This window comes from Oncorhynchus mykiss, chromosome 30, assembly GCF_013265735.2.
Source record: "Oncorhynchus mykiss isolate Arlee chromosome 30, USDA_OmykA_1.1, whole genome shotgun sequence".
Classification (NCBI taxonomy): domain Eukaryota; kingdom Metazoa; phylum Chordata; class Actinopteri; order Salmoniformes; family Salmonidae; genus Oncorhynchus; species Oncorhynchus mykiss.
In genome coordinates, this window is record NC_050570.1 from 33,274,460 (window position 1) to 33,292,831 (window position 18,372).

Consider the following 18,372-nt stretch of genomic DNA (forward strand, 5'->3'; position numbering starts at 1 on the left):
GGTCCTTTTTTCTCGACTCTTCCGAGACTTTTACTAACGTCTATAATGCCTGTTCTCTTCCTCAGCTCCACGTGACCTTCCCTCCAGCGGGGTCCTATGCTGTGGAGGGTCTGAAGCCAGACACCCTCTACATGTTCTCCCTGGCTGCTCGCTCTGAGATGGGTCTTGGCGTCTACACCCAACTTATTGAGGCCAGGACTGCCCAGTCCAGTAAGTACTGTGCCTCAACTCCCAGACCCAAACCTATAGATTTTTTACCTTTCTTTACCTGGAGCTGACTACTTTTTGGTCCACACCCCAACGCCCAGACACAGAGTTTTTTTTTTCTTCTTCTACGTGCAACCCTTTCGCTCGACCAAGCTTTACTCTAGGACTTTAATGAAGTTTTCTGCATCTTACAAGAATGTGTAGTCAATGCCTCATTGAGGTGGACACAAAAGGTAGGTCATATTTTGCACCTCAAACCCATCTGATCTTGAGGGGGAAAATCCTATGTGTGTCCTATGAATGGACAAAACCATCGATCAGGTGACACCGTTCATTCCTATGTGCATTGAGACAAAATTATGTCGGTTAAGATGACATCTCATTGAGACATGACGTGCTCAGTTTGAGCTAGCTATCAGGCTAGCTCGGTGCTGCCCACTCTCATTGAGTAGCTCAAGTTGAAGGCCTGACCGGGGTACTGCAGGCTTATCCTTCCAACTTCTGTTTGCAATTTGAAAATATTAGGTTCAAGAACATACATCTGGTGTATTAGAATGAATTATTTGTACCATGATTGTCTTACACAAAGATTGACCATGAAGATTGCCATTTTTCTATTCACTATAACGGGGAAACAATGCCTGGAATACAGCGGTTGGCCTTGAACTTCAGCGGCTTCAATGAGAGGGGGCAGTCGTTCTCCCCTGACAAGTACAGTACATGCCAGCACTGTGAGGAACATTCCTTCTCCCTATTTGCAGTCAGTTCGATAACAAATCACTACCAGTAGACCCTTGCACATTTTGACAAATAGTATGATAAACCCATTGCGCCACATTCAACTGAGTACATACACAGAACATGCTCATTTTCAGTATGATGCAGAACCCAGCAACCCCAAACAGGCTGCTGCACAGAAGACAAGGCAGCCTATAAATGTCACCATCATTTGTTACTATGGTTTTATAGTTTATCATGAAACACGGCACCCCTACTGTACTATACGTCTTTATGTATGGCCTTGGCATCCACCAACACAATCACTGTCGCCTACCCGACACTAATAGCATCGAACAGCTCCCCTTAATTGAGTTTTTAGCACATAACCAGCCCCCTCTGCTGCACCTCTGCTGTTGTCACGGCCTCAGGCTCCGCTCACATCACCGAGCAGGCTCTCCAGGAAATCTAGGGGTTGGAAGCTGAAATATTTATGATGGGTTCCCTAAAACGAATCAGAGCTTATTCTGAGCCATTTGTTTTACTTGTCAGCTGTCAAAACCTTCATGTATGGAAAGGGGGAGCCAGTCTGCGTCACAAATGGATCCCTATTCTCGATTTAGTGCACTACTTTTGAGGGACCAGACAGGGCTTTGATTCCCATAGGAACAGAGGTCTCGAAATGGAGCTCTCTCTCTCTCTCTCTCTCTCTCTCTCTCTCTCTCTCTCTCTCTCTCTCTCTCTCTCTCTCTCTCTCTCTCTCTCTCTCTCTCTCTCTCTCTCTCTCTCTCTCTCTCTCTCTCTCTCTCTCTCTCTCTCTCTCTCTCTCTCTCTCTCTCTCTCTCTCTCTCTCTCTCTCTCTCTCTCTCTCTCTCTCTCTCTCTCTCTCTCTCTCTCTCTCTCTCTCTCTCTCTCTCTCTCTCTCTCTCTCTCTCTCTCTCTCTCTCTCTCTCTCTCTCTCTCTCTCTCTCTCTCTCTCTCTCTCTCTCTCTCTCTCTCTCTCTCTCTCTCTCTCTCTCTCTCTCTCTCTCTCTCTCTCTCTCTCTGAAGTCAGTCTCTTATCTGCCTGCCCACTGACACACGGAGTCACCGAGTCACCGTTTCAAGGGTTCTAACACAGCAAAGTGTCTCTCTCTATCTGTCTTTGTCTCAATAACTTCCACTTTTCCTCCTTTTCACTGCATTTCAATCTTTCTGCTCTATTCCCCTTGCTTCTCAAAATCACAATTCTATTACTATCTCTGTCCTCAATATTCTTACCCATTCACCATTTCTTTCTCTTGCTCTCTTTATCTGCCCCTGTCTTTATTTCCTTCTTCTATATCTATATCTCCCTCTCTCTATATCTGCCTCCCTCTCTTCTATCTTTTTGTATTTCTTACAACCCTGCTCCTATTTGAAACGTAGCTGTTGCAATTTGTCTCCCACACATAGTCTCTTCCTCTCATCCACCCCCACATGAATATACCCAAAAAGGTTCAGCCACCTAGTGCACTATGTAGGGAATAGGGTGCCATTTGGGTTGTAGATTGTTTCTACTCTGTTTCAATCTGGATTTGTTCATCACTTGGGCATCTGTATTCTGAAAGGAAATAATGGGCTGTCAAGGATTAGCTCTTTCACACCAACCAACCAGACATGACTCATTAGTGAAAGCATATTGTGTCCTGCTGCCTCAGTGCTCTGGCTGCCAGAATCACAAGCAGGCATGTTAAAGTTCCTCTGTCACACAGTGCTCCCTCAGTATCCCTCACCCACCCACCACCTTTCCATTGTTCATATTCACTGTGTCGTGATATTCTGAAACATTTATTTTGCTCATTTATATTATGTGCCTGTTTTACATTTTAAGTATTTGTTTTACTGTGTAAGATTGTGGGCTTAGCCAACAGACTAGAAAATAAAATAACCACACCTTCTGAAGAAAAACACTTGATAAAAAATTATTCATATGTATTTATATATACACCTACTATACCTCCTTTAAAAACAAATTTCAGGCTGCCTTACACACACGATTACTCTAACACACATTGGTAAAGAGTTATAGGCTACAGTATATGGCGCTCCCCCTCCCAGTCCAGAAGGCCTAGGATGTGTCCCAAATGGCACCGTATTCCCTATACAGTAGTGCACTATTTTTGACCAGAGCCCTGGTCAAAAGTAGTGCACTTAAAGGGAATTGGGTGGTATTTGGGATGCACTCCTCTTCCATCCCTCTCCAATCTCTCCTGTTTGACCCCCCTCCCTCCCTGTGTCCCTCCCCCCAGCCCCCTCAGCCCCGCCCCAGGAGATAGTCCTGCTGAGCCTCAGCTCCACCAGCATCAAGGTGAGTTGGAGAGCGCCCCCTGCAGCCAGCCGCCATGGGGACATTGTCCGTTACACACTGGCCTACAAGGCCGCAACTGGAGAGGACCTGGAGCGCCACGAGGTGTCGGACATCGGGGCAGACGTCTCTAGTTACATACTGGAGGGCCTGGAGAAGTGGTCAGAATACCAGGTGTGGGTCAGGGCTCACACGGACGTAGGCCCAGGCCCAGAGAGCCCTGCAGCCCGGATCAGGACCAAGGAGGATGGTATGTCCATGGTTGGGCCCAGGAAAGGGCCTCCTGTCCCGGAGAAGCACTTCTGGCACTAACCCAGCCTGATACCGGGTCTCTACTGCTACTAATACTACTGCTGCTGCTTTCCCCTGACCTGTCTCTGCCTCTGTCCGGCATGTGTGCTCCTCTCTGCCATGGTCAGGCTGGGGACTTTCCTGGCGAAGCAATACTGGCACTAACCCAGCCCTGCTGCTGTAGTAGTACAACTACTGCCACAACTGTTACTACTACTGCTCTCAACTGGGCCTTCCCCAGCGGCCTCTCTGCCTCTCTCTAGCCAGGCAAGGCCCTCTTTCTCTGGGCACACTACTGACACTAACCCAGCGCCGGGACTCTTCTACTACTACTACCGCTGCTCTACTCTTTCTAATGACCTGTCTGGTTTTCTTTGACCACTCTCTTCTTCCTGTCTTTGAGCATGCTGTCATTTTTCTAGCCTGGTAGCTGGCTGGGCGGTCTGTGTTGTCTGGTGATGAGCCTGAGTCTGAGTGGGGATCTGACAGGCTCCATCTCCTCACGCAGATAAAGCTTTAGTTTGAAGTGCTGTGGTGAGTGGATAAATGGGCTGTCGGAGGCTAACCCACAAGGATGGTCAGCTTTGCATCACCCAGCGAGCACACTCTGTGTGTTTATTACTGACAGAGGACACATCCGAAAATTGCAGCCTATTCCCTATGGGTCTCTGGTCAAACGTAGTGCACTATATAGGGAACTAGATGCCATTTCGGGCGCACATAGAGCATACCGCCTCACATTTCAGCAGCACAGTCCAGCATCTGTGTCCACTAAGTCTAAGATGCCATTACACAACATTCTTACAAGGGGCTCCATCGTAACCAGGAATACAATAGGCTCTTTTCCTGAACCAATGGAGAAAGTATCAGCGGATTTGACAGTGCAGTGTTGAGGGTAATTCCTCTTCTCTTCACTGTGTTTCTTCTTTCTCCAGCTGTCCGTCCGTCAGCACAGTGTGGGGACTGGAGCCGTTCCTCCTTTTTTCCCTCCATCTGATAAAACAGGGTTTTTCTGCATCTTTCTCCAGCCGCCCGTCTGTCTGTGGTGACCACAGCTAACAAATGAAGACAGCATGTGCTCTTGACATCTTCCTGACTCCCTCTCTTCCCCCATTTCATCTTTCCTGTCTCTCGCTTTTCCCCTTGCCTATTAATTATGTTAGGCTTTCCACTGTGTGTGTGTGTGTGTGTGTGTGTGAGTGGTGGTGGTGGGGGGGGGGGGGGGGGGGGGGGTGACGTGTGGGTGGTAGAGTGATGTGTGGGTGGTGGCTAGGGCAGAGAGAATTGTAATGACTACTCATCTAGCAGCTGCTTTCCTTTCTCTTCGTTGTTCCCATGTTTTTGCATTCTGGTAGAGGCAGGTCTTTTACGGTCCTGTTTCGGGTCAGAGAGCTACAGGGACTGATGTAATGGCTATAGCAGGGTCTCTTTATCGCATTATCGCCATCTCTCCCTCCCTCCCTCTCTCTCTCTCTCGGATTTTATCCATATCTTCCCCTCTCTTTGTTTTTCTTTGTCTTCACAGTGGCAGCAGGGCTTTAAAGAGTAGAAACAGCCAATAATGCTTCACAAGAGACGAGCAGAAGCATCGTTTTAGTTAGGCAAACTGTTCTTCTCCCACTCACTCACATCCACTAACCTTCACTGTGTCACCTCTCTTTCCATCTTCATCTCTCTCTCCCTCTCTCTCTCTCTACATCTCACTCCATCAACCCCCTCCCCCTCCTTCCCTCCCTCTCTTAATCCTTCTCGCTCTCTCCCTCCCTCTATCTCCACCTCTCGCTCCATCTCCGCTCTCTCTCTCCCTCTCTCTCTCTCCCTCTCTTTCTCTCATGCCCCCTCTCTCTCTGTCTCTCTCTCCCTCTCTCTCTCCCATGCCCTCTCTCTCTCTCTCTCTCTCTCTCTCGCTCTCTCTCTCTCTCTCTCACTCTCTCTCTCTGTCTCTCTCTCTCCCTCTATTTCTCCCATGCCCCCTCTCTCTCTCTCTCTCTCTGCTACAGTTTTCCTCTGCACACCCACTGCATTCTAATCTCACACTCTTTTCATCTCTTTCCGTCTCTCTGCGTCCGTTTGACTTTGAGCTCTCGTCTCTCCCTGGATTGTTCCAGCATCTGTCCATTTCTCAGTGCAGTGGCATCCTCTGTTCTATCCCTCCCTGTCCAATCTCTCTCTCTCTCTCTCTCTCTCTCTCTCTCTCTCTCTCTCTCTCTCTCTCTCTCTCTCTCTCTCTCTCTCTCTCTCTCTCTCTCTCTCTCTCTCTCTCTCTCTCTCTCTCTCTCTCTCTCTCTCTCTCTCTCTCTCTCTCTCTCTCTCTCTCTCTCTCTCTCTCTCTCTCTCTCTCTCTCTCTCTCTCTCTCTCTCTCTCTCTCTCTCTCTCTCTCTCTCTCTCTCACACACACACACACACACCAATAATCCTCCCACCCACAGTACAGCAGAACCCACAGTTGCCTGCCTGGCACCCTGTCCAATCACAGTGAAGTCTAATTTGTTCTGTGACACTGTGGTTAGGGTGCACTGGGCCTTGATGGCTGGGCCTCTGTCTCTCAATTCATTTGTTTTAATAAAATGAAGCCAATCTCACAGCCTATAGTTATTGAGATCCAGCAGCAACTGTCAAGCTGTTCTTGATGGTTTGGGGACATATATCAAGCAGTGTGCTGGGATGTCTGTCATGTCAGATGGACCGGGACCTGCAGTAGTCTGCTTTACCTACAGTGACTTCAGAAAGTATTCACACCCCTTAATTTATCCTACATTTTGTTTTCTTACAAAGTGGGATTAAAATGGATTTACAGTAATTGTCATTTTTGTCAATGATCTACACAAAATAATCTGTAATGTCACTAATATACACTGCTCAAAAAAATAAAGGGAACACTTAAACAATACAATGTAACTCCAAGTCAATCACACTTCTGTGAAATCAAACTGTCTACTTAGGAAGCAACACTGATTGACAATAAATTTCACATGCTGTTGTGCAAATGGAATAGACAACAGGTGGAAATTATAGGCAATTAGCAAGACACCCCCAATAAAGGAGTGGCTCTGCAGGTGGTGACCACAGACCACTTCTCAGTTCCTATGCTTCCTGGCTGATGTTTTGGTCACTTTTGAATGCTGGTGGTGCTTTCACACTAGTGGTAGCATGAGACGGAGTCTACAACCCACACAAGTGGCTCAGGTAGTGCAGCTCATCCAGGATGGCACATCAATGCGAGCTGTGGCAAGAAGGTTTGCTGTGTCTGTCAGCGTAGTGCCTTTGTGCAAGGAGGAGCAGGAGGAGCACTGCCAGAGCCCTGCAGAATGACCTCCAGCAGGCCACAAATGTGTATGTGTCTGCTCAAATGGTCAGAACCAGACTCCATGAGGGTGGTATGAGGGCCCGACGTCCACAGGTTGGGGGTTGTGCTTACAGCCCAACACCGTGCTCTCCAGAGGTAGCCTGACTGCCATTAGGTACCGAGATGAGATCCTCAGACACCTTTAGTCCAGGTCTGGGAGGAGATCCCTCAGGAGACCATCCGCCACCTCCTCAGGAGCATGCCCAGGCGTTGTAGGGAGGTCACACAGGCACGTGGAGGCCACACACACTACTGAGCCTCATTTTGACTTGTTTTAAGGACATTACATCAAAGTTGGATCAGCCTGTAGTGTGGTTTTCCACTTTAATTTTTCCAAATCCAGACCTCCATGGGTTGATCAATTTGATTTCCATTGATAGTTTTTGTGTGATTTTGTTGTCAGCACATTCAACTATGTAAAGAAAAAAAGTATTTAATAAGAATATTTCATTCATTCAGATCTAGGATGTGTTATTTTAGTGTTCCCTTTATTTTTTGAGCAGTGTATATTGATTCTATAAGTATTCAACTCCCTGAGTCAATACATGTTAGATACAATTCATGTTACTTTTGGCAGCGATTACAGCTGTGAGTCTTTCTGGGTAAATCTCTAACAGCTTCCCACACCTGGATTGTGCAACATTTGCCCATTGATTATTTTCAAAATTCTCCACGCTCTGTCAAATTGGTGGTTGATCATTGCTAGAATACCATTTTCATGTATTGCCATAGGTTTTCGAGTAGATTTAAGTGAAAAATGTAACTCGGCCACTGAGGAACATCAACTGTCTTCTTAGTATGATTCCAGTGTAGATTTCGCCTTGTGTTTTAGGTTATTGTCCTGCTGAAAGGAGAATTCATTTCACAGTGTCTGGTAGAAAGCAGACTGAACCAGATATTCATCTAGGATTTTGCCTGTTCTTAGATTCATTCCATTTATTTTTTATCCTGAAAAACTCCCCAGTCTTTAACAATTACTGGACAAGCATACCCATAACATGAGGCTGCCACCACTATGCTTGGAAATAAGGAGTGGTACTCAGTAATGTGTTGTGTTGGATTTACAAAATTTTAATTAATTTGCCACATTTCTTGCAGTAATACTTTAGTGCCTTGTTGAAAACAGAATGCATGTTTTGGGAACATTTTATTTTGAACAGCCTAACTTTTTTTCACTCTGTCAAGTAGGTTTATTATGGAGTAAAATGGAGTATAGAGTAACTACAATGTTGTTGATCCATCCTCAGTTTTCTCCCATCACAGCCATTAAACTCTGTAACTGTTTTAAAGTCATTGGCCTCATGGTGAAATCCTTGAGCGGTTTCCTTCCTCTCCGGCAACTGAGTTAGGAAGAATGCCTGTATCTTTGTAGTGACTGGGTGTATTGATACACGATTCAAAGTGTAATTAATATCTTCACCATGTTCAAAGGCATATTCATTGTCTGCTTTTTAACGTTTTTACCCATCTACTAATAGGTGCCCTTCTTTGCGAGGCATTGGAAAACCTCCCTGGTCTTTGTGGTTGAATCTGTGTTTGAAATTCACTGGGGTATAGAGATGAGGTAGTCATTCAAAAATCATGTTAATCGCTATTATTGCACACGGAATGAGTCCATGCAATTTATTATGTGATACATGTTTACTCCAGAATTTATTAAGGCTTGCTTTAAGAAAGGGATTGAATACTTTTTGGGCGACCCAAGAAATGTCAGTTATAGATTTATCTTGTCATTAAAAGCAAGTCTAAGAAGCATTAGAACTGTTCTATGTGCTCTATTTCTATTCTTCCTGTTCTTAAGTTTCATGTTTGTCTTTTACTTTTGGTTTTGTACACCTGCTTCAAACAGCTATATTTTCGATTCTTCAAAGTAGCCACCCTTTGCCTAGATGACAGCTTTGCACACTCTTGGCATTCTCTGAACCAGCTTCATGGGGTAGTCACCTGGAAAGCATTTTAATTAACAGGTGTGCCTTGTTAAAAGTTAATTTGTGTAAATTATTTCCTTCTTAATGCGTTTGAGCCAATCAGTTGTGTTGTGACAAGGCAAGGGTGGTATACAGAAGATAGTCCTATTTGGTAAAAGACCAAGTCCATATTATGGCAAGAACAGCTCAAATAAGCAAAGAGAAACGACAGTCAATCATTAGTTTAAGACATGAAGGTCAGTCAATAAGGAAAATGTCAAGAACTTCGAAAGTTTCTTCAAGTGCAGTCGCAAAAACATCAAGCATTATGATGAAACTGGCTCTCATGAGGACCGCCACAAGACAGGAAGAACCAGAGTTACCTCTGTTGCAGAAGATAAGTTCATTCGAGTTACCATCCTCAGGAATTGCAGCCCAAATAAATGCTTCAGAGATTTCAAGTAACAGACACACCTCAACATCAGTTGTTCGAAGGAGATTAGAATTCAAGGCACACTTCACCAGCATGACTACCACAGCATTCTGAAGCGATACGCCATCCCATCTGATTTGCATTTGGTGGGACTATCATTTTTTTTCAACGGGACAATGACCCAACACACCTCCAGGCTGTGTAAGGGCTATTTGACCAAGAAGGAGAGTGATGGAGTTCTGCATCAGATGACCTGGCCTCAAGAATCACCCGACTTCAACACAATTGAGATAGTTTGGGATGAGTCGGACAGCAGAGTGAAGGAAAACAACTGCTCAGCATATGTGGGAACTCCTTCAAGACTGTTGGAAAAGCATTCCAGGTGAAGCTGGAACACAACAAAATTTTGAAAAAGTCAAGGGTTCTGAAAACTTACTGACAGCATGGCCACCGTCAGATCCTTCTCTCTTCTCCTCTCTATCTCCTCTGCTACAGTGGGATGAGTGACCCCCTAACTGACTTTGCCTATACATTCCCAATCTGTCCCAGATCTTTATTGAATTACCTGCTGAATCACTTTCCCGCTGCCCTGAGCTGACAAGCACATGATGTGCGCTTGATTGCATTCATGCAGTGGGATTCTGGGAAAAAGTGCATTAGCAACTTCATTCATGTGGACCTGAGTAGAGGGGACATTCTAGAAACAAGAGAACATGGCATGAACCTACTCTGTCTCTGCACCTCGGTTTCCATGGAGACTCCATGGGAGTGAGTGGGAGCTCTCTGTCTTTCTGATGAGTAGCAGACAGCCAGGGAAGGATTGAGAAAGAAAGAGAGCTGGGTAGCAGAGAGAGGGAGCAATAGATGGAGAAAGATGGAGACAAACTATCACAGCTGCCCTCAGTTTGAGTCCAACATCCCTGTGCAGCCCCAACACTGAGAGATGACAGTATGTTGTTTGAAAACAATAGGGTTTATTGTTACTCTCTAAAAAGAATGATGGGTAAAAAATAACCCAATTTGGGTTATTAGGAAACCCATCGCTGGGTAAATATTTGACAGAACACACGCTGGGTTATTTTGACCCAGCCAGTTGGGTTGCATGGATAACCCAACATGTTGGGATATTGGGATTACCCAAACATGGGTTAATTTAACCATGAGTTGGGTTTTATTCATTTTCATGTTGGATCGACCCAGCAGCTGGGTCTTTTTTTAATGTAATCCTTAGGTTATTTTCAGGAGGTGTGGCTAATTGGGGATGTGGCTTTCAGATAGTTATTTTTGGCCATCCATCTTTATCAATTATGTTCGTACACTGCAAATGAAACATTTTCTTTAAAATTCTTGCACTTTAAATATTCAAATATAATATGCATATTGTTATTTGCATACTATAACAAAGTGGTAATCATCCCAACATTGGGTTTTCCGAAGGCTCTTAAGAAACTAGTACGCTTTCTCAAAGCTACAAAAATGTTAGTGTTCAACCTCAATATGTGATAACAACATAGCAGAACAGATCAACCAGAATTACATTGACTGTCACGGTATCCAAAAATAACTATCTGAAAGCCCCACCCCTAAAAAGCCACGCCTCCAGTCTTCTCATCAGACCGGCTGGGTCATATCTCAATAACCCAGCATCAACTTCCCAACCTTGCTCTTTTTAAAGAAAACAACCCAACTAAAACCTATTCCCCCTCAGGAGACTGAAAAGATTTGACATGGGTCTTCAGATCCTCAAAAGGTTTTACAACTGCACCATCGCGAGCATCTTGACGGGTTGCATCACGGCCTGGACCTCCGACCGCAAGGCATTATAGAGGGTAGTGCGTACGGCCCAGTACATCACCGGGGCCAAGCTTCCTGCCATCCAGGACCTCTATACCAGGTGGTGTCAGAGGAAGGCTCTAAAAATTGTCAAAGACTCCACCCACTCTAGTCATAGACTGTTCTCTCTGCTACCGCACGGCAAGTGGTACCGGAGCGCCAAGTCTAGATCGAAGAAGCTTCTAAACAGCTTCTACCCCCAAGCCATAAGACTCCTGAACATCTAATCAAATGGCTACCCAGACTATTTGCACTGCCCCCCCATCCTCCTTCTACGCTGCTGCTACTCTCTGTTATTATCTATGCATAGTCACTTTAATAAGTCTACCTACATGAACGTATTACCTCAATTACCTCGACACTGGTGCCCCTGCACATTGACTCTGTACCGGTACCCCCTGTATATAGCCCCGCTATTGGTATTTACTGCTGCTCTTTAATTCATTATTTGTTATTCTAATCTCATACTTTTTTTTAGATATTTTCTTAAAACTGCATTGTTGGTTAATTAAGGGCTTGTAAGTAAGCATTGCACTGTAAGGCCTACACCTGTTGTATTCAGCGCATGTGACAAATAACATTTCATTTGATTTTGATTTGATAAGTGACCCAATGCCTACAACCCCAGCGGTTGGGTCATCCAAACAACCCGGCAATTTTGTCAGTGTACGCACACTTTGGACAAGTCTGAAGACAGGATGAACAATTTACATCCAGCAGTACTCTGGATTGAAATCCTTGAAGACCGAACTTCAAAGACTTCAACAGCATCATGAGTGTGTCTGTGTATACGTGCTGGGGTTCTCTACATCAGTTCCTCTTCCATTTTACATAGGCATGGCGTGTGTTCTAAAAATGGGACCCTGTGGCCTACATGGCGCACTACTTTTGACAAGTAGTGCACTGCACAGGGAATAGGGTGCAATTTGGGATGTAGACTTGGGCTTTGTATTTATCTGTTAATACAAGAGCCATATTGACTTTTGTTCTTCTGAAGGTCGACCGAGGCGGCAGGATTCTGCAGGATTCTGGAAGCTTGCAGATGTATTATGAGGTTAAATGGTTCCAATTAGCAGAGCTGCTGTGCATAGTGCTGACTGGCAGATACTGAGCTTTTCCTTTCCGTTAGGATATGTAGTGTTGCGTTGGTGTAGAGTACTACACTAACAGTCTGCTTATATCTATGTATTAATCTCTTAATACAGGCCTTTTCCTTTACCGCTTCCTGTCCTTTCCTCCTCACTCTCCGCTGCTTCCTATTGACTATCATTATCAAGCCAATCTATCTCCGCTCATTTCTATTGACGTCATAGTTGTATTAATTTAAAACCTCCCCGGGTAGCTGATCATGCATCCAGCTCATAATTAGCCTGTTTAAATAGCAGCTCTGCTCTTCCTCTGCCATGAAACAGTAAGTCTGGCCACTCAACCCAGCCGCTGATGTCCCCCCCAAGAAACCACGAGACGCTTTGATTTATCTAACCTTCAAAGGGAACTATGCTACCTTCATATTACCTTTGAACCTCCACAGACCTTTCAATGTTTCTCAATAGGTATGTTTCTTTGATGAAGCTTTGATGCCATTCCGATAGAGATCTAGCTAGCTACAGAGCACAGTGTTTGAAACAGGCTTGCTTGGTCATCTTAAATTATTCTCTGGTTACATCTGAAATACGCACCGCCATTTTGGACACAGGTTTAAGCCTAGCTGTAACCCTCAGTCAGAGTTGAAGCTTAACTTGTTACCTGCAGTACGCTCAATTTATTATGTAACCTCTGTTACCTGTTATCCTTTTCCCCCAGTGCCCGGAGCCCCTCCCAGGAAGGTGGAGGCTGATGCCCTGAACTCTACAGCCCTGAGGGTGATGTGGAAGCCCCCCCTCCAGGTGAAACAGCATGGGCAGATCAGGGGGTACCAGGTGGTCTTCTCACGACTGGAGAATGGAGCGCCACGAGGCCAGCCCAACATCATGGACGTCTCCCTACCCGATGCACAGGTACTGTCCCACTGCCAGTGCCACAGTGTCCCAGTCAGACCTGGGTTTCGAATGGTATTTGAAATATTTCTACAACTTTAACTGCAAAACAATGAATACGTAAGATGTGCTGAGCTTGCCCGGCCATTTGGCACTCCAGGAAGGCTCAAGCAAACGCTCAAAGAACCCACCCAGGTCTCTCAAACTCTCAAAGAGCCCTCCCATTCACCTCACACAGTTCTTAGTCACTCATAATGGAGAACTGGGGGAGATTTTGTTCAGTAAGGAATGATCGTTACTCTCTGTCAGTGGCAGAGAATGGTGGTCAGGTAATCACTATGATTAGTTAATTAGTCAGTCCTCTTAACGTGATTGAAAAGGACCTGTGTATTTCCTATGTATTTGCCTTTAAAAAACACAGTGAACAAATCCCCCTTTTCCATTTCCTCTTCAGTGGAATAAGGCAGGGATGGAAATACCAAGATAACTCTGTTCAGTCTCTAGCTATGCTGATGATGAAAATGCATATTCTATGTAGATATGAATGCGGGTTGGTCTGCCTTTTATGTAGATGAGAATGTCAACTCACTGCCTTGTTTTTCTAGGAACATTATTGTATTTCATATTGTTGCTGGGTTTAGTATTACTCGAAAATGAGGAATATGAAAAAGCATAGATTTAATCCTGATTAGTGTTGCTCACACACACACATATACACACATCTCTCTCTCTCTCTCTCTCTCTCTCTCTCTCTCTCTCTCTCTCTCTCTCTCTCTCTCTCTCGTTGTATTAGGAATGCTTATAAGAGGATCTCTAGTCATATTAGGAGCTTGTGAGAGCATGCCTTCCTTCTCTCTGAAGCACACAGTGTCAAGCACACGGTGTCAAGCCCTCCTCCAGTTCCCAGCTTATCAGTGCTAGCACCCTTTGCCATTCTCCTCAGATAACTGCAGACAAGCCTAGCTGACATGGTAGGTATAGAGGTGTGATGAGATGTACAATGAGACAATTCACAATTCACTGCCATGTCTGATTCTGATGCTGAGTCACAGCGGTTCGTTCAGGCAGAGCTATTATCCACATCACTGATATTTGTATTGACGTGCTGTGAATGTATTTTGTCTCTGAACCTTACACCTTAGCATGTATTTTTCCATAAAGCTGTAAAGCTGTACCAAAATGTTACCCAATTCCCTACACAGTGCACTTACGTTTGACCAGAGCCCTTTGACCCTTACACATGTCTTAATTAGAATTGATCAACTCTCGCATCCCTAGCATGTTGATCTGACGATTCCTTTTACTTCACAGTGAAACAAAATGGGAGCTATAGGGAGATCGGGCTGGTTCCACCAACCTACTGTTTTTGCCGTGACCAACCATTTCCCGTGACCTTGCTATCAGACAGCCACCCAAAGACGACTTTGACGAATCCCAAAGACGAATCCCTGTTCCTTGATGGCTGCTGCATCTCGTCTTTGACACACACACACACACACACACACACACACACACACACACACACACACACACACACACACACACACACACACACACACACACACACACACACTCACATCCTGCACCACTTCTTGGCCAAGCTGAAAGGTCAAGTAGACATACTGTGTGAGGGCCTATCGTTCATGTCATTTCACGTTGTGTTTTTTTTTCTCTCTCCCAGAGATAAGTTTCACCTCTGATTTCCTTCATGAGGTACATTCCTGTCTTATCTGGGCAAGGAGCAGCTATTCTGCATCCCCCGATCACATCTGTGACACCCAGATGCAGGCAATGACGCACACACACATACACATACACATATATATACACACATACACACACACACACGCATGCACACACACACTCATGAGCACTTACACATGCATGCACGCACACAACCATGTACGCAAGCACACACGGATGTGCACACCCACACAAACACACACATACGCACACATATATCTCAGCCTGTGAGTGAATGTGCTTTTTTATATTTAACCTCTATTTAACTAGGCAAGCCAGTAAAGAACTCATTCTTATTTACAATGACGGCCTAACCCGTCCAAACCCTGCCCTAACCCGGACGACGCTAGGCCAATTGTGTGCCGCCCTATGGGACTCCCAATCACGGCCGGTTGCCCTAAAAGGGCTTGAAGGCTCATATTTTTTTATATTTTTTTGTCCCCCCCACACTCTACAGAGAAAGTCCTGCAGGCTCTAGTTTTATCTTATCTTGGTTATTGTCCAGTCATATGGCCAAGTGCTGCAAAGAAGGACTTAGCTAAGCTTCAGCTGGCCAAGAACTGAGAGGCAGGTTTTGCACTTCATTGTATTCAGAGGGCTAAAATCATTACAATGCATGCCAGTCTCTCGAGGGCTAAGAGATAAGGAAAGACTTACTGCTGCCACTTACTGTGGCAGTAAGACTTACTCCCTCTCCGGCCTCTAGGTCACCAGGCTGCTCGTTATGGCGCACACCTGTCACCATCGTTACGTGCATCAGCTTATTATGACACTCACCTGGACTCCATCACCTCCTTGATTACCTGCCTTATTTATGTCACTCCCTTTGGTTCCTTCACCAGGGGTCATTGTTTCTGTTTCTCGTCTGGGTGCTGTTAGTGTTTCTTGTTTTGTATTATGTTACGTTTTGTTTTATTAAAACACTCACTCCCTGAACTTGCTTCCCGACTCTCAGCGCACTCGTTACAACTGCATCATTTCTTGTTTTTACAAGAAACATTCATGTGAAGGAAATTCCTAATTGTTTGCATTGTCAACTTACACACAGCACTACACGCACCCTTACCCCACCAGACATGCCACCAGGGGTCTTTTCACAGTCCCCAGGTCCGGAACAAATGTAAGAAAGCGTACAATACTATACAGACCCGCGTTTGCATGGAACTCCTTTCCATCTCATATAGTGCAAGTGAACAGCAAACCTGGTTTCAAAAAACAAATAAAGCAAAACCTCACGTCACAACGCCTCGCCCCTATGGGACCTATTTGTTGTGTGTCTGTCATGTGTTACCGATAGATGCACACGCACTCACACACACGCAAAATGTTTTAAATGTGCGTACAGTATCAGTCAAAGGTTTGGATACACCTACTCATTCCAGACTCTTTTTTTTTTTTACTATGAAGACATCAAAACTATGAAATAACACATGGAATCATGTAGTAAATCAAAATATATTTTATATTTGAGATTATTCAAAGTAGTCACCCTTTGCCTTGATGACAGCTTTGCACACTTGGCATATAAGTATAAGTCACTGAATCGACATATCTCTACACGTACAGTGTGGAGCAATACACACACACACACACACACAGACACACACACATACTCAAACATCCACGATACAGACTCACACACACACATTCTTTTCCTACTACCTTCATTCATAGAGTTTTGTCTGTTTTTATCTGTAATGTATCTGATTAATTGTATCTTGCCAAGCCAGTGGAGCGTTTTCATTTTAGAATACTGCAGTAGTTTCCTTAGTCCTCTTCATTGGAATCTGTTCTGCCATGCATGTGGCCTTATTTGGCTGAATCTTTCCACGGTGTGTTGTTTGGATCTCTGTCATATACAACACACACACACACACACACACACACACACTCTGTGTTGTTGGATCTCTCTCGGTCTGTCGTATACACATCACACGATTTTATGTGATGGATTGATTCCGTCCCTGGTGCGGTGCTGAATCACTTTAAGTGGGCTGTTTTGCCAGGCTCAGATCTTTATGCCAGTGGAGAGCTCCTCATACCATGGCGGCTGGCTGTGCTGTGTCCATATTTATGGTGCCTGCGTCCTTGTCAGCTCCATGAAAAACAGGCTCTCTGGCCACTGCTACTGATGAAGTCTGGGGACTAGATCTGTTCGAAAGAGGCCATAACCATTCCCCTCGGTTGCTTATACAGTGTTACACACCCAAGGACAGAGAGAAGCTCATTGCAGAGAAACATATTAGCAAGACTAGAAGCTGTGATCACTATAGACCTACCGACCAAGGGCATAGAGAGAGAGAGAGAACAGAATTTTAGTGATAGAGAAACTCTAGAGAACACATTAGCTAGACTATAAGCTGTCATCACTCTACACTCTCAATGTTTGAACCTAAAAGGGTTATTTTACTGTCCCTATAAGATAACCCTTTGAAGAAACCTTTTTGGTTCGGAAACCGAAAAGGGTTCTACCTGGAACCAAAAAGGGTTCTCTTCTCCCATGGGGACAGCCGAAGAACCCCTTTGGAGTGTAGGCCTAGTAGTGTGTTGTTTATCAGTTGAAGGAAGCTTTTAAAATCCCTTCACCATTTTACTGTGGCTGTGGATGGTCTCTATAGAACAGCAATCAAGCTTGGACTACTGCTCTCTTCGTCACGCTTATGACAAAACCCTTAATGACAGAGTAAATTCCACCATATCAAATTATTGGCCGTGGGGGTTAGAGACACTGAGGAACATAAAGGCTTAATTGCCTGCCAACTCCCTGCCCTGTGCTTTACGACGCTTATATCGTTTTTGTTTATACCTGACTCTCTCCTGTGTCTTTCCTTCTCTTTTCTCTCTCTCTCTCTTTCTCTCTCTCTCTCTGCTCGTGAACAAACAGAGTGTTGTTTTTCTACACGCTGGTTGTTTTGAGGTTTGAAGTTAGGCCTATTTTTGGACACCTGGAGCGGAAGGCTTGATGGTTGTGAAGCGGAAGGCTTGTCTGATCAGATAAAACGGTCCTAATCTATCAAACGCTAATCTGTGTCTCCTGGAGCTCGGGAAAAAAACGGATGCTTCAGCAGAGACTGGTCACTGGGAGAGGCAGGGGGAGAAGGAGATGGAGAGAGAAAGAGAGAGAGAGGAGGGAGAGATCGAAGAGAGAGCGGAGGAAAAAGAGAGAGAGAAAGATAGGAGAGAAAAAGAGAGGGAGGGAGAGTGTCGTTGTGTGTGGGTGGTAAGGGGTGATTACCTATAAACAAGGGCAGCATTGGTGCTTGAAGCCCACACTCTGGCATATATTTACTGCACAGAGAAAAGAGGAGAGAAAAGAGGAGAGAAGAGCCCTTCTCTCTTTCTGGTTGCCTTCACAGTGCGTGGTGTAACTTCACAAATGGCAGTACACACATTCTCTTTGACAAATAGCTACCACTTGAAGGTCCCAGTTGTGTACGTTGTTAGTTGTTTGTGTCTTCTACACAGGTGTAGCCAGCAGATACTTTCCAAACACTTCAGTCGAAAGCTATAGTGCTGCTTATTAACAGTAGTACAGTTGCTTCTAACAACGAGATAGTCTTCTCTCCTACCATGTAACATGTATCCCTGAGGT

At 44.9% G+C, this 18,372-nt stretch overlaps 1 protein-coding gene across 9 annotated transcripts in view; it reads left to right on the forward strand.

Moving 5' to 3' along the window:
* LOC110521733 (receptor-type tyrosine-protein phosphatase F) overlaps positions 1-18,372 on the forward strand; it is a 338,288-nt gene that overhangs the window by 234,320 nt on the left and 85,596 nt on the right. For 6 of the 9 annotated variants that reach the window (XM_036968461.1, XM_036968462.1, XM_036968463.1 and 3 more), the window contains 3 exons: positions 66-210; positions 3,195-3,500; positions 12,865-13,058. In XM_036968461.1, coding sequence (XP_036824356.1) covers positions 66-210; positions 3,195-3,500; positions 12,865-13,058 — 645 coding nt within the window. The remainder of the gene's footprint in view (positions 1-65; positions 211-3,194; positions 3,501-12,864; positions 13,059-18,372) is intronic. The other 3 variants (XM_036968466.1, XM_036968469.1, XM_036968468.1) reach the window with 1 other exon arrangement.